Below are 23,530 nucleotides of genomic sequence, written 5' to 3' on the forward strand. Positions count from 1 at the left end.
CCCTGGGACTCCTTCTCCTGCCTTGTCCCATCACCCTGTGAGCCTGTCTCCTCCTAGCAGGGTAATTTCGGCAGGGAGGAGGCTCACCCCGGCGGGGCAGGCGCTGCTGGGCTGTCTGGGCTGCTCTCCCCCCGGACACCTTTTGCCCTGGGGATCCCAAAGGCTCCACGTTGCTGCCGTGCCCCTGGCTCCCCGGACGGCACGCTTTACCTGTCATCGCTTCGTTTCCTTCCAGGCCATCAGCTTTACTCCATTTAGCATTCCCCGACAGAAGCACGTCGGTGCCAGTTCCCCGGGGAGCATCGCCTCTGCTGCCTCGCGCCCGGCCACGTTGTCGGCAGCTTGTTCCTTGAGCGCTGCCGTCCCAGCCAGCTCTCCCCCGGAGATTTAAGGCTATACGGTGCCAGAAGAATTATCATGTTAGCTTGACAGGTTTACTGTCTGATGATTGGTATTTATATTTTTCTGCTTTAAGCGTTTATTGATACGATCGCATATTTTTCTGTCATTATTGTGCACGGAATGGCTGTCGAATAGACACACCTGTTTACAAGGCCATCCTGTTTACTTTGCTAAAACGCTGGCATAACATCAGCTTTCTTGGCCTCTGGAGCTTCTCCAGTCCTCCTTGACTCATTGAATGTCAGCATTTGAATAATTCGTCTGTATATTAATTTAGAATACGTACATACGTTTAAATTTAGAGATGCAGGGTATGTGGACTTTCTGTATTTTTACCATTTGCCTTGTGCAACCGCTGTTGAACATCTTCCTGAGTTCCTGTCAGAGTGGAAAGTGTTTCACCCTTCTGACAGGAACACTTCATCTGGCTTCCTCCCGGGCGCAGGACCGGGGTATTTATTGCCTTTCCTTCCTGCCCAGCTCATGCCGGTCCCACCGCTCCCACCTCGTGCCGCGTTCCCCGCGGCCTGTCCCGCTGCCCTGGGCTGCTCCTCCGCTTTGGAGGGGTTTTGGGAGGCTTGGAGGGGTTTTGGAGGTTTGTCGGGGTGCCTCCTCTTCCCGGGACCTCTCCGCATCCACTGAGCAGCACGGCCGACATCTGCCACATGTTTGTTCTCCTGGCCCGTCCCCAGGCGGAGATGTGCCCGCAGGTGTCTCGTTTTCATTGAAAAAGAAAACACAGACTTTTTTTTGTTTGGTTTGTAACCTGCGGATCTTTTTATGGAGAATGTGAGGTATGTAAGGCGAGCGGAGATGCGACCGAAACGGCCAGCAGGATGGCCGAGGGAAGGGAGCCTTTGCAGGTCTTTACTCCCCATACCAAAGCCACGGCAGGGACCCGGTGTCTGTGGGACTGGAGAACGTTTCTGGTGGCTGGGCTGAGGGAGTCTGAGCGCTTCTTTTTCACTAAGAAGGAACACAACGGCGTGTGTGCTGCCAAAACGCAACGAGCCAAGTTTTGCATCTGCATCACCCTCCAAGCAGCTTCACCTGCAGCTCGCAGAGGCACAAACACACGGACACGGCAGCAAAATGAGCTGGAAAGCAAAAAAGCTCGAAAACTGCTTGTAAGCCAAACGCACAAACTGAGGGAAAATGGCCGAGAGGTGGAAGCAGGAACCCCAGCCGGGCTCTCCTCTCCCCCCAGGCTCTCCCCATGAGCTCGGTGGCCCCGGGAGAGCCAGGTCCTGTCTAAGTGACAGCCGGTGTCTAAAAATGAACACACGGGCACTTTGGGAAAATCCCCCAGAGCTCTGCCTTTCAACCAAGTGCAATAAATCTTCATCCACCTCGGAGGTAAATGTTACCGCTTTGTGCCTCACATAGACGCTGTGGTGGTAAAAGCATGCTCCTGCGGTGGGATATTTGGAAATATTCGTAATACGTGCCGTAAGAATAGTTCAGACTGATGTGGCCCCGCAGTGTGTTTATTGTCCTTACGACACTGTAGCTGTCTGGCTGGATCCACAAATGTTGCCTTGGTGGAAACCTGCACTTAGATACTAATAAAAACCTTCTGCAAAACATTCGGGGGCAATCCTGCACACGAGGGAATGCCGAAGGCCTACGCAAATTCTGTTGGCTGGCCTCCTGGAAGGAGAAGCGTTTGTCTTTTTTTGTGTGTGTGTCAATGTGGTTTTTATTTTTATTTTATTTATTTATTTATTTATTTTTAAGAAAGGAAATTACTGTGTGTATTTTTCTGACGGAGACACATACTTTCCAAAGTCAGGGGATCAGGAGCTGGTTCCTGCAGCGGCTCTCTTGTCCCTGCTGCTCTGATCCTGTCCCTGGTTTGCAGGTTCGCTGTGAGGCTTCTCCCTCTGCTGCCTCCACGTCCCGGCAGCTTCTGCAGCACACCAGCGGTGGTGCTAAGGCCCTGCTGTGCTTCGTGGCGTGGCAGCTCCGTTTCTTCTGAGCGAAGACCGTGCCCCAGTGTCGTTTTGATTTTTTTTTTCATTGAGTGTTTACTGGCCAATTTTGGGGCCAAAGGGGCGTCACTGCTGCGTGGTGGGTGTTATTTCCTTGCTGAAGCTGCAGTGTTCCCAGGATGTTGCTGGTCTGACCCCAGACCTGTCCCTGCAATGCCTACTGCCAGGCTTAGGCAATGCCAAAAAAAATAGCAACAGACCTCGTGGCTGTGCTCCAACCCGTGTTTTGAGCATGCAGCCCCCTCTCCTTCCCGTCTTCGTACCCCGTATTCTGTGTCTTGCCTGAGATCGAGTATACAACGTTTGTCCCTGTACGCCGTGCAGGCATGAGGGCACCCAAGGAAGCCTGTGATGTTCGCCAGGAGCAAGACTTTTTTGGAGAGATGAGCATTTGCAAAAAGGAGGCTGCTATGTTCTCTGCCCACTATCTCGGAGCAGTTCACTGCATATCTCTGTTTCCCTCCTGGTTATATCTGTCCCCTCAAGGGAGGACGGTTGCTGCCAGCTATCTGGGAGAAACACTGCAGCCCCTCACGGTGGGAGCTGCCCTGCTGCTGCTCTCCTCTGTCCCTGTGCCCCTGGGACCTGCCAGGCAGGTGTGGGAGCCCAGGACCTGCCATGGGCTCTCTTTTTCTGAATTTGCTTTTCCTCATCTCCCATCGTGGGTCTTGAGGGGTGTGCTGTGCCTCTGACTGCACCAGGGGGGAACGTCAGAAGCAGAGAAGATGCCAGGAGGGCTGGGGAGGACAGCAGCCACCGGGGAGCAGGCAGCGTCCCCCACCAGGCTGCAGCCCGGAGAGGCAGGCAAAGCCCATCCCGGGCCAGAGCTCAAACACGGCCTCATTTCACAGCAAAACAATCCCTCTTTGTGCGGCCTGTTCTCCCAGAACAATCCCCTGTTCTGACAATGTCCTTTCTGTGGCTTAGTCCCCGCAGAGCGAGCAGCAGCGCGCTCAGCCCGACGCCTGGCAGCTTGCAGCAGCGCCTGCCCGCAGCCCCGCGGCCCCACGGCCGAGGCTCAGCACCCAGGACCCCTGCGGGGCCAGCCAGCCTCCGCACGAGGCTGTGTTCACTGCAGGTAAAGGCAAAGGCCCCCCAGGAAAAGCTCCGGCACAGCTGAGGGCACCTGAGAGGTGTTTTTTCTTCTGGTTTCATTCATTCCATGGAGATGCTGCAGCACGCGTTGGGAGGGCAGCCCTGGAGCATGGCATAGGGGTGGCAGTCACCACATCTACCCATAACCCCAAACACCCGTTGGGAGTGGAGATGTTGCCAGGCTTTGAGGAGCAGCTCTCAGGCTCCAGGCAGTCTGGGACGGGTTGCCGGAGCCGATCCACCGCTGCGGGCTCTAAATCTCAGAGGCAAAATGAAATGGCTTCAGAGAGAAAGGGAGATGCTGGGGATGAGCAAAGCTGGGGCTTTCCCGTCACCTGCGTTTTCTCTCTTCCTGACCATGTGCCCGTGAGACAGCTTTGGAAGCTCCCTGCGACGGGGCCGTTTTCAGGTTCCTACCGGGGGCAGAGCTCGCAGAGCTGCCGCGGTTTCCTGCTGCGGCACGCTGCAGGTGGACACTCGTGAAGGTTGGCACCGGCAAGGAAGAAGAAGGAGGGTGTTTTAGCAGGCCCGGTGACTTCTGGCATGTCCGTAGAGGGTCCCAGGGTGTCACGTATTGCTGGAGTCATGTTGGCAGCCTGCAATTGGGGCGTCAGGGCTCACGCCAGCGAGGCTGCTGGCTTTTATGCAGCTGATAAACAGTTCTCGTCATGGCAGGAAACCGCAGTCATGCATGCTGCCCACCCCGGCCGGCAGGCAAAGTTCAGCAATTAAGCACAGCAGGGTGAAAGTCTGCCATCAAAGCACCTGAGCTCAGCCACCACGGTGCCCACAACCTTTGCTTTTGTCTCACAGGACGCCTTGTTCCAGGTGATGTTTCAAAGGGAAACTACAGCGCCGTGCTCCAGCTGGGATCTGAGCGGGGTCATTTCACGTCTGCTGCCTACAGGAACGGCGTGAGCTGTGTTTCCGGATAGCTTGAGGAGCTTCCAGGCACTTGGGATTCCAAGGCCGAAGGTATTTCGTTCCTCTGGCCAAAGGGAAGAGTACAGCGCTGTCAGCGCTGGGGTAATGGGCCTGTACTGCCAGGGTGATGTAATCAGCGCGAACAACAGATGCAGGTTTGCACAGATGAGTCACTTAATGTTGATAACAGCCATGGAAGGAGGCAGCGTATCAGCCTGAGCTCAGCCACGCATGCGCACTGGGCACGGCCTATCTGCCCATCTGCGGCTGTCGAAATCGTGAGTGGGCACTATGGCATTTTGTGGTCTTTCAGGCTCCAAGCAGTGCGTATGTCTCCACTTTTAGTGACTATGAAAGCCCTGTTTTATTTTTTCAGTAGCAGGCAGGTGATGTAGGAGCATCTCCTTTTGGGGCTCTCAACATAATCAACTTCTCATTTTTCATCTTGGAGTTACAGAGAAAGTGTGCAGCAATGATACATGACTGATAGTGCTTTAGGGTCCAACCTCAGGAGAAAGGGAGAAGGGTTAAACCACATTACAGAGCCAGTTTACATGCAGGGTTTCTATTGACTGCGTGCACAATGCCTGGCTTTTCAGGATTAAAAAGAAAAGGGTAGGAGTGAGACCTGGATATCATCTTTTCAATCCCCAATTAGGTACATGAATTTGCTAATTATGTGTGTCAAAGACCACTGAAGAATAGAGAGCCAAGAGTACCTATGCTTACTTTTTACTGAATTCATCTTATCTACTATCGTTTAGATTTTTTGATTTGAATTATTTCAATGTTTTTGCCAACAAGAAACTCATGATTCAAGTTTTGAGTATTAAAAAAAAAATCACAGCTATAAATTCAGTGAATGATAAGAAAATATAAATGTATTATATAAATCAGACATGAGCTAGAAGATACTTTAGGTTCTCAGAAAGCCAAGATCTTGAGAATTTCTACCTCCACAGTAAAAACTGAAAAACTATTAATGGAGAACATTGACTGATCTTAGTGCCTGGAGGGGCTCACACCCCACTTATCCCCCCCAGCTGCAGGGCGACTCTAAGCCAGTTTTCCAGACTGGCAGGAGCAGAAAAGGTGAGAGACTTTGCTGTTTCTCTCACTGAGAAATCGCACCAGCATCTCTCGTCGCATACAGACGAAATTGTCATTACTAATCCCCAAGGTCATAACCCCTCACTGAACTTCATTCCTATTTTATTGCTTAGTTCCTCCAGACCTTCCCATCTGATAGTCCGATAATCCTCTGTGCTGAATACCTCCATCTGTGCGCCTTCAGCAAGTTACATTAGCGCACACCTGCTTTTTGCACCAGGACGGAGCAACGAGGAGAAGGAGAGCCACATCTGGCTCTGCAAGAGTGAAGGTAACAACCGGTGGATGGCAAAACAGAAAGGCAGAGTGCAGAGACTCACACCCATGTCCACCTGAACCGACTTCCATGCTGAGAAGGATCAGCAGTCCCTCACTAAAGCCAGTGGAAGCGGTGTGCTGTTCTCCCAGATAAGCGATGGAGGAAGAAACCCAAATTCTCCAGAGCCGGTGCCCCGCGTGCCTCAGCCGGGCTGTACGCAGCCCATGCTGCTGCGAACTAGAGCACGACAGCCAGGTTGTTTCTTGAATTGCAGGTGAAGAGTTAATGACCCGCAGGGCTTTGCCCGCTGCAGGAGTGGTTGCATGCGTGTGACACGATCCTCTCTGGTTCGCACTCCCGGCTGCTGCCAGTGACACGCTCGGCTGCCTGCAAACAGCCACTCTCCCGTATCGCGGGCCACGCAGGCAGGGTTCCAGATCAAAGCAGATTATCCATTTATAAAAGTCTCTCTCCAGACACTCCGGGAATTATCAGCCTGTACATGACAGGCGATGTCACTCTGTGGCTTTGTCTCCTTCATCCTCACCTCCCTCATTTTTGAGGGACTTTCTTTGCTCTGTGTGCTCATGCCACTTCCAAAGAGGCCAGAAGGCAGGAGCTCCACAACACGCAGCAGATTAACCAAGTCCTTGCTGGAGACCTGTCCCCAAGGGTTAGGAGGGGGCTCTGCATCCCTCCAGCCAGCCGTAACTGGGTGCTCTGGTGCACAAGGGTCCTCGCACCTCCGGGAGCTCCTGCCCTAACTGGTGCAGCTCTGGGGACGTGGCTGGAGGGGGACTCCAAGGAACTGCAGACACCCACTGAGCATGAGAAGTGCAAATGACATGCAGACAAGGGCAACCCATTAAGCAAATGACCATGAAAAGGAAACAAACAAACAAACAAACACAACTAATAGAGGAGAAATAAAATGAAGAAATATATTTGCTGTGTTGGAGAACTGACAGCACAAACAGAAGATGAGGAAGCAAGGGAAAGCTAAAGAGCAAATACCCCACAGGAATAATGATGGAGATGGCAGACGCAACAGGGAACTAGAGTCCAGGACTGAGAGAGAGGAGAAAGAAATTTAATTCAGAGCAGAAGACAGTGACCTGGAAATTTATTCCAACAGCAGGAAGAGGCTGGGCTGTGCAATTTGGGGCTCATTGTTAGAGCCTGACAAGCCTGCCAGCAAGGGTGGATCCAGAGGAGAGAAGGAATGCTTGGAGAAAGCTCTGAGATGTGGGATACAAGGCTGAAAAGTATCTGGTAGGGAATGGGAAGGCATCCACTGGTGATCTCTCATTTCATGACAAGAAACATAGCAAGATTTCCACTTTGCTGGACCAAGAATCAAAGATTTAAAAGATTGATGGTTCAAATTAAAAGGAGGACAAGTTAAAAAAAAAAAAAAGGCGAAGAGAACAAACAAGATTGATCCCTATACTTAACAGGGGAGAAAAAGTGATCCAGACAGCTGCAGGCCTGCCAGTCTGATGTTAGTATTCAATTAAAGAGTAACTCAGCACATGGACAGGAAATGGAAAGTGGGATAAAATAGTCTATTACGTCTGACTAACCTTTCTGTTAAGTAATTGGCCCTATATAGGCTGCAGGGAGGCAGCTGATACACGAGAAACCTTGGTAGGTAGGTGGGGGGGGCAGAGGTGAGCACGGGAATTTCATGTGGGAAGGAGTGGTTAAGGTCAAGATGAAAGCAGAGCCTGGTGAAAGGGAGCATATCAGGACACGCAGAAGGTTACTACTGAGGTACTTTGTGGATGTTCTGATAAATTAATTTCCTTATGGACCAGCAAAAATATTAGGAGCATTCTGATGAAATCTGCTGGAATCCAGTGTTGAGGCATCAGCGCTGCAGGAAAGGTACACCTAAAAAGGTGTGAAAATCACCATGAGTGCAATTCTTCACTTCAGTTTTGGGATTTTGTGAGCTGCAAGCACCTGAAGCACAGTTACAAGTGCAGCCCTGGTCTGTCCGAATGGGGAATTCTCACCAGGTAAGCACCAAGTGTGCCACCACTTCTGGTCACCCACCTTCAGAAGAGGGAATTTGAACAGCGGTGTGACCAGAAGTACTGCCAGGCAGTAGGTGCAGCGACAGTCTGGCTAGTAAGAAGATGCTGGAAAAGCTTGTTTAGACTTCCATAAAATGGCTGAGAGGGAGGTGATTGCTGTCTACAAATACACTGGAGCACAAATACCCAGGTGAGGACCTGTGTGAGATAAAAGACAGTGCTGGCACAGGAACAAATGGATATTAACTGGCCGTGAATCAATGTAAGCTGGAAATGAGAAGACAATTCCTAACAATTAGAACAGTGAATTCCAAAACTGCCTTCAGATCAGAAGAGCGTGAGCCAAAGCCCAGACACTTTTTTAGATGAGGCTTGATAAGTCTGTGAGGACAACACACGATGAAGCCGTGAAGACGAGGCAGCCAGACTTGATGTCTTTGAGGACTCCTGTCCTGTGTCCCCAAGTGCTTGCCACAGCCTTTGTGGTGTCACTGGAGAAAACAGAAGTGCACGTGCCACCTGGAGCTGGACGTTTCCTAAAAGCCTAAGACTGGGAGAGCCCTCCTAAAACACCAAGTCCGGGGCCTCCCGTTGACACTGAGCTCTGGTGAAGGTGTGCCTCACTGCCTACGGGTGATGTGGAGGCTGTGCCTCGGCTGCAGATGGCTGAGGCGGCCGGGTCTCTGCCCACCATGGCGGACCCACGGACCCTGCTGGCGTGGAGCACCCTGGGGATGCTGTGTGAGGACCGGGACTGCCACTGGAGATGATGTTGAGACAGCGCAGCTTTACATTTTCCCCCCACTTTAGATGACGGCAGCTCTCGCTGCTGCCCCTCGACCTCCTCAGGGAGCTGCCTCGCCGCTCAAAATCACCAAAACCGCCCCAAAATCCACCTCCCGCCCCCCCCCACCGCCCCACATCCCTTCAGCTCCCCTCACAGCCCCAGCCCTGAGGTGCTGCCGGCGCGGGCGTGGCCACAACACGGGCGGGCTGCGGCTCCGCCGCCGATTGGCCTCGGGAGGGGAAAGCCCCGCCCCAAGAGGCGGAGCTTCCCGCTGAGGACCAATCCGCGGCGGCGAAGGGGGCAGGGCGGCACTATTTCAGCGCGGGGCGGCCGTGGCGGCGGGCAGAGCGGGGTGCGGCCGGCGGTGAGTGAGGGTGGCGGCGGCGGGGGCGCTGCGCGCACGTGGGGGCGGCGGGGCTGGGGACGGGGCTCATGGGGGGAGCGGGGCGGGCTCGGCTGGGGGCGTCCGGGCTTGGGGGAGGCTCTGGGGTGGGTCCGGCCGGGCGGAGGGTCTGTCCGGCCCGGCGTCGAGGCGATGCGCGTCCCGCGGGCTGGGCGCCGCCGTCACCGCGGGTCCCGGCGGCGTGTTCCCCCCCCCGGGGAGGGCCGGGTGCCGCCGGGCAGGCGGCGAGGCCGCGGGGCCGCTGGGCGCGGCTGTCACCGCCCCGGGGAGGGGACGGCAGCGGGGTGACAGCCGCGGGGTGACAGCGCCCGCCCCACGCCGGGCTGGGGGCTGCGGGCCTCGGGTGTCCCCCCCGCCGCTGGGGGCTGCCCCCGGGGCCGGCGGCCTCCGCGCTTCCGGGGCTCCGGGCGGCCGCGGTAGGCCCCGTCCGGGCCCGGCCTCTCCCCGCCCCGCCGCGGGGCCCCGGCGCCGCCCGCTGCGGGGCGGGAGGGGACGGGGAGGCCGCCGGGGGGCCGGGCTGTCCCCGCCCGGTGGCGGCACGGCGGGGATGGGGCTGCCCCCGGCGCGGCGCTGGGTGAGAGCGGCCTCCGCCGGCACCGGCTCCCGGCCGTCAGCATCAATGTGCCATTGAGAGTCCTCTTCCCTCCTCCTCCGGGCGGCATGGCGGTGCCAGGCCTCCCCCGCGGCTGGCAGCACAATGTTGGCTTTGAGCGCCGGCTGCTGTAGGTGCTCGGCCTCCTGCCCCGGCATGCCAGCGGGGAAGGGCCCCGTCACCCTCCTGGTGGCCGCGGTGCCGCTGCTGTGGGTTCACACATGGGGCTGTCTGTGCTGGTGGCTGCAGGTGTAACGAGCGTGGCCAAACGCTCATCTGACCTGCTGTAGGTGGTGCTGGGCTCTGTTTCTAGGCCCTCTGTGGGGGCCTGTGGTAATGGAGGGGCGGCAGGGGAGCTGCTGCTTTGGTCTCCTCCCAATACCTAATGGGGCAGCATAACTAAAGGGTGTTGCGACAGGTGGGGAGGCTGTGGGGGAAGCAGGCTGAGTGTCTCAGTGCCTGGGCTTCTTCCCACAGCTGCACTTGGAGCAGCACAGGGGCTGCCTGATGCTGTCCCCGTGACTTTCTGCCTTGGTTCTGGAGTCCTGAGGGCAGGAAGAAGCGAGGGGAATGCCCCTTCCTACCCCGGGTGGAGGCTCCCTGGTTCAGTGGATGGTGTGGGATCACACAGGGTGCTTTCACTGCTGGTGCATTCCTTCGGAGCATCTCATCCACTCGATTGTCGTGTAGCAGTGCATCCATCCTGCTGTGCTGCCCCAGTGGCAGCTGTCCAAACCCCAAGGTGCTGTCCACCTTCTCTCCTGCCAGAATGCAGCCAGGGCAGATTCCTAGCTGGATGTAGCTGACCTTCCCACCAGACCTGCTGGGCAGCTTCTTAAGGATGGTTTAGAGAGTCAAACAGTTGGCTGAGCCCTTGGGGCTCGACTGAGGCTGCTGTGCCCTTATCTCCTTCCAGGGAAGCCCCTTCAGCTCATGGGTGTGCGCTGCTGATGACAGCCTGTTCCTCCCAGAAGCAGCTCCATGCCAGCTGTTGCAGCAGCCGCCTCTTGCTGCATCTCGCTGTAGGGGTTAAGCCATGCCACCCACACAGCCTGGGCCCCTGTGGTCCTTCCTTGTGTAGTAGTCTCACTTCTGTTTCCTGAGATTCTGTTAGATATGGGGGGTTGTATGGCCCTTTGGGACAGGAATGTAATGAAGCAGCCCTGGTGAAGCTGGGGAGGGAGGGGAACAAAACTCATTCTGACCCAGAGGTGTCTTGAAGCCTGTCTTGTAGGTGAAAACAAGCGAGTTTATTCGAGGTGCATAGTGTCTGCAGCTTTTCCTGGTGAAGAAGAGCTTTGTGTATACAGGACACAATGAAGCTGTCCTCCTTGCGTTGCTGCATGACAGACTGCCTGCTGCTGTGGGTGAAGGTGGGTGCCTCCCCTTCTCTGCTGGGGCTGCAGCACAGTCAGCTCTTGGGCTGAGATCCTCCAGAAGGCACCTCCCAGGAGGTACCGGGAGCCTGTTACAGCCCGGGAGATCTCGCCTGTATTTTGTATTGGGTTTGTGCTAGCGTGCGCCCTGCTGGCTGTCAGATGGTGGGAGGACATGGGCCGGAAAGTCTGGTTCCTGCCCGTCCAACAGGTGAGGCAGCCCGAGCTCCTGCAGGGAGGAGCTGGTCCCCAGGAGCCAGGGCTCTTCCCCGCGGGAGCTGTGGGGCTGCTGCTGCTCAGATGACAGGCTGCGGCAGTCACAGCCAGCTCCCCGTGGCCTGGCTGCCTCTGGGACCTCAGCAGCTTGGGGCTGGTGGAGATGGCAACCAGCTCCGATGGCTCCGGAGTCTGCCTCGGTGCCTCAGTCTGCTTAATTTCAGCTTGATCCTTCCCGCGTGGGATGGGTTGGGGTGGTGAGCTGTCACTGCGGCAGCATGTTCCCCAGCTTTGCTGCAAGGGGTGCTCTCAGCCTGTGAACCTTGTTCCAGTTAGCTCCTTGCTCATGGTTTGTTAACAGCTTCTGTGTAAGACTGAGTTGGATCCCATGCTGCTGCTACTTAATCCTGAGTGGCTTCCCCCTCTGTGCAGGAGCAGCAGGAGGAGCAATAGCCCTGATCTTTCTTCTACACCTGTGGAGATAATCAGGCCTAATGCTATAAGGTGCCTCTCTGTGGAGGGCTGTAAACCCTATAAAGGGGGCACCTATTAAGCCTTAGGGCTGCTGAGATACCTGTGGTGCAGCGCTGCTGCTGCTGGAGTCTCTGACATCGCTCGTATTCCCAACAAACGTAACCTTCTCCTGTCTGAACGTGGCTGTGTGACCGCTGCCTGCTCGGTGCAGAGGGCAGGGAGGCCCAAAGCTGCTGGTGTGGTGAGGTCTAGGCAGTGTCCCCTTGTCTTGATGAGGAGTGGCTCCGAGTTTGTGCTTGAGCTTCTTGAGTGGTCAGAGTTGTTGGAGGGCGTTCAGGAGTCTCTCCTTTCTGCGTCTTGCTTTGTAGACTTCTAACGTCCATCTTGTGTTAGTGTCTGTCCAGTTAATGCCCAGGCCTGGGCGGGACAGCACACAGATCACCAGGTAATGGTACAGCCACTGCTGTGGGAACGGGTTTGAAGCCCTGTTGTGAGGTGCTTGCCTGATAAAACCACAGCTGAGTGCTCTGGCACCGTGTCCGTCCCACGTACGGGTTGGGGTGATTCCCTCTGCTAGAGGGCTCTGCAAGATTTGAGCTATTTCTAGTGGCTGGTGTCAGGGTTACACCAAGCAGGGCTGATCCCTGTGCTCTCCCTTGTTACTGCTTAATCCTGCCCTCCCTGGGGGCCCTTTCCCATGCACCATGTGGGGCTGCCATCATCGCTCTGAGGCAGCCTGGCCGTCTCCACCTTCTCCCCTGGTGCTACCCCAGTGAGCAGAGGCCACTTGCTGGCTTTGGAAGATGTTGCTTCTACTTCTGTAGGTATCTGGCCGTGTTTCTTTATTCCTTCCCTTCATTAGTGCCTTGTTCCTTGTAGTGCCAGGCTTCCCCCCAATATCGCCTTTCCCCGGCAGCTCCCGTCTGTGCTGACACCAGCTCCCTGACCGTGCAGGCGCAGTGCTGGACATGATCGGGAGTAAGCCTATTCCAGCAGCTCGCTTGGTCAGGCCGGGGATGCTGTTTGTGGCAAAACACGGCTTGTGCTGTGGGTGATGTGCCCGGGTGCAGTCCTCTCACCGTGAGCTGCGTTCTTCTGGGCCCTCCGCACCCATCACCTGCTTGGTTCTGTACAAGGTTACCTGACCCTGTTGCGGTGGGCTCGCTCCTTCCCCTGGAAGCTCTGGGGGGATGCGATGGCTGCACACGCTGTGCAGGGCTCGCCTGCTGGTCTGGGAGTCTCTTCTCACTCTTCCCTTCCAGCGAGCATGGGAAGGGGAGGACGTAATCTCTGCAGGATGCCATCCAAAGGCCTGAGGGTTTCGCAGCTGCTGCCTGAGATAGTGGTGTGGTATTAACGCCCACCTGCCGAGGATGGAGAAACTGTTCTGCTCCAGGCAGGTCACTTCCTGCACTGGGAGCTGCGGTGCCCAGCTCTGTCCCGGCTGCAGCTCTTGCGAGAGCTGTTGCGTGGCAAGGGCTGCACTTTGTGCCTGTGTTGCGAGCGCGGCCCTGCTGTGCTGCCATGGAAGCGTGCTGATGTGGGCGCCGGTGTCGGCTGTGAGCCCCGTCCTCTGACATCCAGTGTGCAGGAGCTGAGCCAGGGGAAGTGCTCAATGGCTGTGGGATTCAGGAAAGCTTCATCTTTCGTGATAAACCTCGGTCTTAGAGCGGTCCCACTGCCCAGTTCATGAAGAACAGGTGGCTGCTGCTGCTCGGGGCTGGCCAAGCTCCTCGTCCCCGGTCCTGCTCTGCTGCTGCTGTGCTGGGCAGATGTGGTTCTGCGCTCGTCTTGCTGAGTTCCCTTGCATGTAAGCTAAGGGGAGCTTCTGGAGCTGTGACATCTGGAGGTGGCAGCCTTGGTGCTGTGTCCAGCCCTGTCTGCGATGGCTCCAGAGCCACCAGACTGTTCTGGGTCCATCCATCCCGTGCAGCTGCCACCGGCGGATCTGAGCTGCAGCTCCCCTGGCCCTGCTGGGGAACGTGGCTGTTGAGCCCCTGGAGCTGTGGGGATGCTGCTGGACCCCCGGTGGGTTTCCGGAGCTCTGGGAGGTGGGGCAGGGGCTAGCACAGCGCTGGGAAGCCGCTGTGATGGAGCTGGGCAGGGTGAGCTCGGAGGAGGCCTTCCCTGGAGGCAGCAAGCCTCGCTGCCAGCTTGTAGGATGGGGCTGATGAGGGCTGGCACGGTCTCTGCCCAGCTGGTCATCTTCTGACCTCTGAGGGCTGCTGCTCCCTCGGAGCCCCGCGGGGCTGGACCTGCTCCAGCCAGCTGAGTGAGGCCATGGTGCCAGCCCTCCCTGCGGCGGCAGCTCCGCGGCCACTGGCCAGACTGCTCCGGTGTCTGTAATTAAGCAGTGGGGAGTTAGGGTGGCTTCCTTCTCCCTTATTACAGGACTGATCTCCGGCTTGAACGCTGATGGAGCGGGAGGGCTGGGGCTGCTGCTCGCGGATAGCACGCCTCTCCCCGTGTCAGTGTGAGCGAGTATTGGGTGCTCAGCGTTGGCTATCGGGGCAGAATGTGGCCCAGCGCTCTGGCCCACAGCTGGAACTTCCCCCTGGGAGGGCAGCGACACCCGATTGATGAGAGGTGCAGGAGGTGTGTTGCAAGGCCTGTAGATACTGTGTGGGGTGTGTTTGGGCCCCAAGGTGCTTTGGGATGCTTGAACCTGTTTGCTTAATTTCTCTTCAGCTAATCAAGGCTCATCTCTGGGTTCCCCCATCTCCTCCCAGCCTCTTGCACAAGAGGCTCAGGATCCTGGAGGAGTCGGAGGAGAGTTTCTCCTGTTCGGAGGGGGCAGGCACCAAGCAGGGAGCTGTAACTGCGTTGTGATGTGCGGTGCAGCATGTAAGAGCAGGTGCCTGGCTGAACAGTGAACCCCTCTCAATGTGCAGAGGAAATGGCAGGGGTGAGGTGAGGCTCCTGGAGATGCGCTGCTCCGTGCTGGAGAACCCCTGCCTGCAGCAGGAAGGCTGCCGTGGAGCCCTCGTGGCTCGGGCTGGCTAGTGCACTTGGCATCCTCCTGTGTGGTGGAAGGTGATGCCTGGGTCTGCTCTTCAGCTGCCCCTCTGCAGCTCCACAAGGGCGGTGGCTGCCCTGCAGGAGATGGAGGTGGCTGAGATACACCTATCTGCGAGGGGGGCTTTGGTCTCTGCCTGCTGCAGGACTGTGCAGCGTGCCAGGGTGGATACCAGGTCTGGCTGAGACCCTCGGAGTCCCTGCAGATGTGGCTGCTGTTAGCTGAGTGCAGCAGGAGCTTGTTCTGCCTAACAGCTGTGGGAAAGCTCAGATCCCTTCATAAAGGTCTAGAGCGTAGTTCTGCCCTGGTAGAGGTCCTGGTGCTTGCCCAGAGCCCGTGTTCAGGACAGGCCTTCCCTCGGTCTGCCAGGGCCAAACTGCAGCGAGCCCTCTGACCTGGGTCTGGACCGCCCTGGGACCCCTGAACTGCTTTGGTCTGGGGTCCTGGGTGGTGCTGGAGCCTTGCTGGCACCAGGTTCAGAGTTACCTGTGGTGTCTGAGTGCTGTCCCTCTCTGCTGCGCGAGATGTAGGTTTGTAGGTGACTGATACTATCTTATCCCAGCCTGCCCAAAATAGGCTCCTGTTCCACCCGAGACGTGTCTCTGCCCCGGCCCTGCAGTAAGACTGACTCACCGGCTTGATAAGATAAACACAGCTTGAGCAGTCAGGTACCTGTGCTGGGAACTAACTCTTGAGGGCTCCTCAATCTAGCAAATAAAGGTGTAGCTGGGTGTCGTGGTTGAAAGCTGGAACCCGACAGACGAGTTTGGAGCTTGCTCTCTGCCATCAGAGCAGCTTAAAGCTCCGCGGCTCCGGGGAGCTGTGCGCTGCCCGTCCCACGGCTGGAGCCCGAGTGGCTCTCGGGGATGCTCTAGTTCCTGCTGCGTTCTTCGGGCTTCTGCTGCGTGTCGGGGACCTTAAACACTTCTCGTCAGGGCGACGCTGCCAGTGAGTATTGGGGGATGGAGGTGAAGGGGCAGGTGTCTCACCCCACCCCTGTTGCAGGGAGCTGGGTGTCACTCCCCAGTGCAGAGGAGTGGGGATGTGTGGGACGGCGCGGCGCCAGCACTGACGCTGCGCTAGGACAGGTTGGAAGGGTGTTTGTCCTCTGAGCGATGCCGTGGTGGTGTCTGGCGGCACCACAAGGGTCCTTGGGCTTGTGTGGTGCCTGCTGCTGTCCTGCCTGGGCCCTGACCAAAGAGGGGATGCTGGCGATGGCCCAGGGTGGCTGGCTGCTCCCAGCTGGGACCTTGCTGGGGAGGAGGTTGCTCCAACCTCAGCCTCCCACTGCTGGCCTGGCAGGAGCTGCGCGCTTCCTGGTGGTGGCAGCAGCAATCCTCTGGAGGAGGCTGGGATGGGGACACGGTGGCTGGGAAGCAATTCCTGTGCCCCTTCCCGGAGGGGCAGGCAGAGTGTCTGCTCGGCAGCAGCCCTGCAGGGAAATGCCTCCTGCTGCAGGGGGCAGGAGGGGCTGGGGCCTGCACTGCCTCCTTCCTGCCCCCCTTTGGGCTGGGGGAGCAGGGGAGGCCAGGGTGAGGATGTGTCAAACTCCCCTGCCTGTTCCTTTGGGAGGCTGTGGCTGGATCGCTCTCTGCCCCTGTCTGGAAGGGGGAGAAGTGTCATTGCTACGTCGGACTTGCCTACCCTCTGAGGTGCTGGGTTATGGGATGGCAGGACTTGTCAGGAGCTCTTTGTGCAAGGCTGTGAAGCCAGGACCTCTGAGAACGGCAAGCTGGTGTTAGTGTCTGAGCTGACGGCTTTCCTTCCGCGTGCCGTGGGTCTGGCAGTGATGCTGAGGTGCTGCCCTTCAGGAACCAGTGGGCAGGAGCCCTAAGCTGGCCATAAAGGCACGGCTCTGCTTCGCTCTTGGGGACCTCGTGCCAGGGTCAGGCAGAGCAGTGTGCTGGGTGGGTGAGGCTCGGGAAGGAGGAGTGGGTAGCACAGGGCCTTACCGCAGGGTGGGTGCTGGTGTAGAGTTGGCTGGAAGCAATGCTGCCCAGACACGCAGGACCTGCGAAGCTGTGCTCAAAACGCCCTGTTGTGCAGGGCTGTGCTCTGCAGGCTGCCCTCCCGGAGCAGCTGCCTGATCTGCCCTTCCTCTCTCCACAGAGACAGTGCCACCACCATGGAGGGGATTGAGGGCATCGTGACCATATATCAGGACTTCATGAAGAAAGCAGGTGAGTGTTTGGCGCTGCCCAGCTGCAGGGCAGGTGGCACTATGTGCTCTGCCACAGCTGTGGGGACGCGCCATCGGCCCCGAAGCAGTCCGGGTCTAGCTGCATTCTGCCTCTGCCCTGGCATAGACGCAGCTTTGTATTTTTGGGGGCCATCTGAGACTGTCTTGCTTCAGGACCTCTTGGGGCACCTGTCCCCTCCTGCATCTGGGGTCTCCAGGCAGCCCTGCAGCACAGCTTCAGGCTGTTCCTTCCTCAGATTTGTTGGGCTCTCCAGCCTCTGTCACCAGGCTGCCCCCTGCCTGTGCTCCTGTCCTAGAACAGGATTTCCGTGTCCTTGCCTCCACTCCCCATGAGCGATGCTGGTGTAGCAGACGGGGGTGGGGATGCTTACTGCTCTGCTCCATGGCTCTCCACAGACCCCCGCATTGCTGATTACCCACTGATGCAGTCCCCGTTCCTTGTGATGGGCATCCTGCTGGCATATGTCTACTTTGTACTGTCCTTGGGTCCCCGGCTAATGGCAAACAGGAAGCCTTTAAACCTGAAGAAGTTCATGGTGCTATATAACTTCTTCCTGGTGGGACTCTCGATCTACATAGTCTATGAGGTGAGTTGCCACCAGCAGGCTTTGTCTGGGGTGTGTGTGCATATATAAAGCACTCCATGCAGGCTGTGTGGGTGGTGGGGAGCTTTTGGGCTGTTCCCTGCCCTTCTGAGCAGGGCTGGGGAAATGCAGCAGCTGATGCGTTGGTCCTCACCCTGATGATGCTCTTGTTGCAGTTCCTGATGGCAGGGTGGCTCACTGGGTACACCTGGCGATGTGACCCTGTGGACTTCTCGCAGGACCCCAAGGCCCTCAGGGTGAGTTCCCTTCCCTCTCCTGATAAATGTCAGGACAGCAGGATCACAGCCACCTGCCTCTCCTCTGAGGCAGCTGATGTGGTACCTGGCTGTTAGATGGAAGCATCTGGCCATGGGGCAGCATGGTCAGGTTGAGACGGGCCTCATGTTAACCTCTTGCGTTGCAGATGGTCAGTGTTGCTTGGCTGTTTGTCTTCTCCAAGTTCATTGAGCTGACAGACACGGTGAGTGAGTTACTGGGCAGCCCCTGTGCTGGGGGGAGGCTTGGTCTCTGCTTGCTGGATGGGGACTTGGGGTAGGTCCTTCCTTCAACCCTTCCAGTCTGGACTGCCTGTGCTTCTGTCTGGCGTCAGTGCCAGGGAGGTCACTGGACTGTTGCAGAAGCCACTTTGAGAGCGTTACAGCTCTGGAAGCTGTGGGGTGACCTAGCGTGTGGTGGCAGTGAGCTTAGGGATGAAGCATCGCTGACCGAGTGGCACGGCCGGCTCTAGCTGCTGCTGGGGTTGCTGGTCCCTGATGCGGTGGGCTCTCGTTGCAGGTCATCTTTGTCCTGCGGAAGAAGAATGAACAGGTCACATTCCTGCACCTCTTCCACCACTCTGTTCTGCCTTGGAGCTGGTGGTGGGGAGCCAAGTTTGGACCAGGTAAGATGGAAAGTGTCAGGGCGCACAGCTGGGGGAAGGGTGGGGTTAGCATCAGCTAACCAGGGAAGGGTTTTTTTGGCCCTGCTGGGCTTCTAGGAGCTGCTTGTACTGACTACTGCACACGACTGACTTATGCTAATGTAAACTCATTTAACAGGGGGAATGGGCTCATTCCATGCCATGATCAATTCCATGGTGCATGTTGTCATGTACCTCTACTACGGGCTCTCAGCAGCAGGACCTGCCTTCCAGAAGTACCTGTGGTGGAAGAAGCACATCACGGCCATCCAGCTGGTGAGTCTGCTGTGGGGCGGGGTGTGTGCCCTCAGCCTCTGATGTACATATGAAAGATGCAACCAGGAGCTGTAGCTGTCCCTTCTACAGCCTCTCACCCTGGGTTTCTAGCAACTCTGCCCCATCATGGCTTCTGGTAGGGCATGGGTGCTGCTCAGCCTGCTGCCCCGGGGCCATGCTGGGAGGGTGATATGCAAAAGCTGCCTTGAGACTTGTCCCTGTCTCTTCCAGCTGCTGCTGGCTGCTCCTCATCTTCTCATCATGCTTGACCTGTACTTTAGGGTGGGCAAGGAGCCTACTGGTTTCACTTGGGAAGATCTGTAGTGGGAGATCCCTGGCCCTGCTCCCATGAATAACTTGTCCCTGCCTTTGCCTTATTCCCAGGCTCAGTTCGTGATCGTCTCTGTCCACATCTCCCAGTATTACTTCATGCCCAGCTGCCAGTACCAGTTCCCTATCTTCGTCCACCTTATCTGGATTTATGGGACCATCTTCTTCATCCTCTTCTCCAACTTCTGGTACCAGTCCTACACCAAAGGCAAGCGGTTGCCTAGGGTGGCTCAGCACAACGGTAGCAGCATCCATGAGAATGGCACTGTCACCAATGGCAAGGTCAAAGCCAACTAGAGGGCGAGGCCCTCCCAGAGCCAATGAGAGCCCCAGGGCAGAGGCAGCTGGGACCTGTTCCCCTGCTCCTGGGTGCCACTAGCCAAGTCAAGTGCCTACAGACTGTTGTACCCCCGTGCCCAGCCCTGCTGTCCTCTGTCTGCATGCCCAGCCCCTCTGCTCTGAGCAGCCATGGGCAACTTCTCCTGCTCTCGGGAGGCTCGTGCTGTTTCTAGCTGTTGCTGAGCAGAGAGGCAGCTGCCTGCATCACAGCTGTGGGGCTGCAGTCCCATTCCAGTGTTTCCAAAGGAACTTCCCCCCAAGTGCCTGCATCTGGCCCTTCTGCCTGGGGGCCATTTCCTTCTGAGTAGGACCAAAAAGAAGAGACTGGTCCCTGTCCTGGTGCCCTCTCCTCTTCCCTGGCTCATCAGAGCCTGTGTGGCTGAACCGACTTGTCCCTGGTTGCTTGCTGCTGCCAGCTCCAGTGTGAGTGCTCTGCGCTACCATGCCTCGTGCCACCTTGTTCCGTGCCACAGTGCTGCATGTCCCTTCTGGCCCCTGTGTGCCCAGGTGGGGGGGTCCTGCCCTGGTGTCTGTGCTCAGGTGTGGCTGTGGAGAATGTAGGGGCAGCCAGTACGGGACCCAGGGGCCCAGAGCTGCCCAGTACAACACACATGCCCAGTGCCTGGTACGTAGTGGGGTAGTGACAGCCTGAAATGCCTCTGCCACATAAGCCCAGGTTGCCTGGTGTTGCCTTTCTGTGCCTGGGCTGGGTGCTGAGCGGGTGCTCAGCCTGCAGGATCCAGTGGGGCAGCTGGTGGCTTGTTCAGAGCGGGGGAGGCCAGGCTCATCTTGCATTGGACAACTTCCATTCCTGCAAACTCAAGACTTGAGCAATAATTGCCCCTAGAATTTGGCTTCTGTGTGGGCCCAGCCCTGCTCTGGCCCGGTGTGAACGCAGTGGAGGACGGCTGCAGTGTGCCCGGCTGTGGTGTAACAGCGAGCGCCTCCTGCCTCCATCGATCCTCCTGGGCCTGGGGGAAGGTGCCCTCTGCCATTCAGCAGGGCAATGCAGCAGCTCTCCTGGGCCTGGTGCCCATCACCTGCTCTGGCTGTAACCAAAGCCGTAACAATGGCCTTGAGGATGAGGTGAAGGAGCCAGGCCCAGTCTGATTGGGCTGCTCTTCTATCGTAAATAAACAGACAGAAGGAGAAAAGGCTCTGTCCTCTTATTTTCCTGGCTTGCTGTGCTCTGAAGCCGTTCCAGGTTTGTGGTCCTGCCCAGTGCGGTTGGAGGCAGGGCTGGGAGAAGCAGCTGGTGTAGCAGGTTTGTGTTGGGGGGAGAGGGTGATAGCAGGGTGCTGATGAAGCAGATGGCAGATTGTTTCCAAGCGCTTTGGTAGAGTGGTGCGGAGGGCAGGAAGTGTGTCAGGGCTCCTGTTGTGAAAGTGGCTCCACCCTGTGAAAGAATGGCTGGGGTGGAGCAGGGGTGCGGGCTGGGACCAGGGCCAGGAGAAGCTGCTGCTTTTCAGAAATCCTGACCTGGCCCCAAGTGCAGAGCTGGGGGGGGACCCAGGTGACAGGAAAGAGCAGGACCCCGGCCCCTTGCTTTTGGGAGGGAGAGGCAGGGGCACGCTGCTTAGGCTCAGCAGTTTCCATCCATGAAGTGCCATGGCAGTGTAAGGTGGTACAGAAAGTAGTCCAGGCAGGGCTACAGGGTGCAGCTGCTTCCTTCTTGCTCCTGCTACAGTGGTGTGTCCTTCCCCAGCTGGGTTCTGCTCTTCTCTACCAGCTGACAGCCTGCTTTTCTTCAGGGCTGCCAGTGCTGCCTTCCCCATCACCTTGTGAGGATCAGGGCAGGCCTCGGTGCTGATTCACACCTGTGGGGTGAGGTGGAGGTGGTAGCCAGCTCAGGCTGCTGCTCCTGGCTGTGGCTAGGAGGAATGCCTGAGCCCAGCAGGCCTCCAAAGCTGAGTTTCACTGTAGGTTGGGTTGTGGTGTGGGAGGGCTGTAGTGGAAGCCCAGCCACAGCCCTGGGGCTGGGCCTGGTGTCAGAGAAAGCTCTGCATTGCCCAGTTAGGGCTCATTGCCCTCCTATTAATTAAGCCCTAAAAGGGGGGTGAGGCTGCTGCCCTGTGCAAGGGTTCTCCTAATTACTACTGCTGCTCCCTGGGCCAGGAGCAGCAGGGGATTTCTGTTACAGTAGGGCTCAGGAGTCAGTGCTTCAGGAGCTGGAGGAGGCAGTCCAGCCCTGATGGCACTTGGCCATTGCTGAGCCTCCTCTCCCCTCCCTGCCCCTCCCAGCTGGCTCTTATTAAACACAGGACTGTCTTTGCTTTTGCCCAAAATAGTAACAATGGTTTAAACTACTTACACTTGGTATTTTAAAACAGGGGCTGTTCCCTCCCTGTGCTCTGCTCTCCCTTCCTCCAATTGTTCCACTTCACTGTGATCTTTCCATGGGCTGGCTGCAGCGCTCAGTGATTTATACCCGTCACAGCCAGCGCGCGCTGCTGCTCCAAGCTGTGTTCACACCCTATATGGCAGGTTCCTGGGCTCGCTGGGTCAGAGCCCAGCTCCTTCCTCCTCTCACCCAGGGCAGCAGGACCAGTGTGGGGCCAGAGGAAGAGCACTGTGCTGCCATCCCCTTCCAGCACTGCCCAGAGGGCTTTCAAGGGGTGTGTAAAGCAAAGTTTCTGAGGGTGGGTGTGGGCTAAGGACAGAGGCAAGATGAGCCCTGGGGAAGACAAACTGCTATTACGTTGGGCTAGGTGGAAAAACTACATGAGCTTTTAAGCATGCAAAGCCTTTCTTCCAGAGACAGGCACCTATGACAAACAAGGCTCAGCAGTGGATGCCACAGGCCAAGTCTAACTTCTGGCACCACAGCACTTAAATAAGCAGCCCGGGTCTGGGTTGGGACAGGCCAAACCTTGTATCCGGGTCCTTCCTCATGGGATCCAGCTGCTGCTCAGGGTTTTGCTTCTGAAGAGTTGCCTTTTCCTCCCTTGACCTTCCTCTGCTCTTCCAGGTGGCCAAACTGGGGTGCACCAACAGCCCCCTGGGGGAGGCGCCTGGCTCAGGTGCTTGTCCTGCTGAGACTGCACCCTGTGTCCACAGGGGGCACGGACCTCCCCTGGTGGGGGTGGAGATGTGCTGGCTCGGCCTCAGCACAGCACAAGTTGGTACCAACGTTGTGTTCCTCTGAAGGCTTTGGTCAGCTTAAACAGCAGAGGCAGAGCGAGAGCCTGGCACCACGTACAGCATGGTGCTGTGCTAAGAGGAAGGGGAAAAAACAATAATCCACCTGCAGCTAATCACAGGGCCATGGGTGGCACAGGCTGGGGGGTATTGTTTTGCATAGGCCAAGGTGGTAATCAGACTGTGCAGCTCCCCAGGCTTCCCCAAACACCCAGTGGCTGTGCTGAGGCAGGTGCACAGTGCCCTGCTGCAGCTGAAGGACAGGCTCGATGGGGCTGGTGCAGCCCCACGGCCTCGGACAGCACAGCTCCAGCATGCTGAGGAGCAGGGCAGCTCTGGCCTGGCTTCTCCTTGCTCAGCTAAAGGCTCAAATATGCACCCACCCCAGCTGCAGCAGCATAGCGAAGCATGGGATTTCCTTAAGTGCTGCGAGGTCAAGTTTTGCACCAAGTCTCAGCTGACCACTGCTGCCTTGTGCCCAGGTTGTGCTCGGCACTAGGTCTTACCCTCAGAGCAAGGAGGGCTGCTATAAGAGACAGCCAGACAGCCCAGGGGAGTGCGCTGGACTAATGTCACATGGCAACCAAGCTGGCTGTGACAGTGTAAACAGCACCTTTGTTTTGCATCAGGCATCACATTTAGTGCACGCCTGCCATCACCAGCCCCTGCCTGGCCTTTGGATTGAGTACAGCTGCATTTCTACCCCACCTTCTGCAACAGGAACATTTGGCTCATAAATCCCACATACCTGCTATTTCTTGAACTCTCTGCAGGAACAGGTATTTCTGCCCTTGCGGACCTCCCTGCTCCAGCACACAGGCTGCACGCAGCAGAACCAGCGTACGGGCTTGGACTGCCAAGGTCAGGTCCCCTGACTGCTCCCAGGTGGGCAGCTATGTGCAGAGGTTGCGTGTGGAGGCGCACACACACACACACACACCAAGGCCCATCTCACCCAGAGGCAGGATACAGAAGCTGTGCTTTTAACTCAAGCTTCACTGCTACCCATCACAGCTGGCTACAAGAGCAGGCAGCAGCAGGTCCACAGCCCTGCAGAAGG

At 57.2% G+C, this 23,530-nt stretch overlaps 1 protein-coding gene across 2 annotated transcripts; it reads left to right on the plus strand.

Annotated features, from left to right (window-relative positions):
* Window positions 1-8,919: 8,919 nt before the first annotated feature.
* Window positions 8,920-20,486, plus strand: ELOVL1 (ELOVL fatty acid elongase 1). Of its 2 annotated transcripts, none has more exons than XM_080601859.1 (8): window positions 8,920-8,971; window positions 16,794-16,864; window positions 17,281-17,471; window positions 17,645-17,725; window positions 17,893-17,949; window positions 18,264-18,369; window positions 18,527-18,663; window positions 19,048-20,486. In XM_080601859.1, exons 2-8 carry the CDS (start codon window positions 16,810-16,812, stop codon window positions 19,288-19,290), a joined length of 870 nt encoding a protein of 289 aa, XP_080457985.1. In that variant the 5' UTR covers window positions 8,920-8,971; window positions 16,794-16,809; the 3' UTR covers window positions 19,291-20,486. The 2 variants fall into 2 exon arrangements, with proteins under 2 accessions (XP_080457985.1, XP_080457984.1); XM_080601858.1 differs by lacking the exon at window positions 8,920-8,971 and adding an exon at window positions 10,825-10,975.
* Window positions 20,487-23,530: the final 3,044 nt, after the last annotated feature.

The sequence above is a fragment of the Anser brachyrhynchus genome (genome assembly GCF_964034855.1).
Source record: "Anser brachyrhynchus genome assembly, chromosome: 8".
In the NCBI taxonomy this organism is placed as follows: domain Eukaryota; kingdom Metazoa; phylum Chordata; class Aves; order Anseriformes; family Anatidae; genus Anser; species Anser brachyrhynchus.

Excerpts from the sequence above, each read along its gene's own strand:
- ELOVL1 (XM_080601859.1), top strand. The coding sequence starts at position 16,810 with ATGGAGGGGATTGAGGGCATCGTGACCATATATCAGGACTTCATGAAG. Across the intron at positions 18,370-18,526 it reads GGGAGCCAAGTTTGGACCAG|GGGGAATGGGCTCATTCCAT; the intron begins GTAAGATGGAAA and ends CTCATTTAACAG. Across the intron at positions 18,664-19,047 it reads ACATCACGGCCATCCAGCTG|GCTCAGTTCGTGATCGTCTC; the intron begins GTGAGTCTGCTG and ends CCTTATTCCCAG.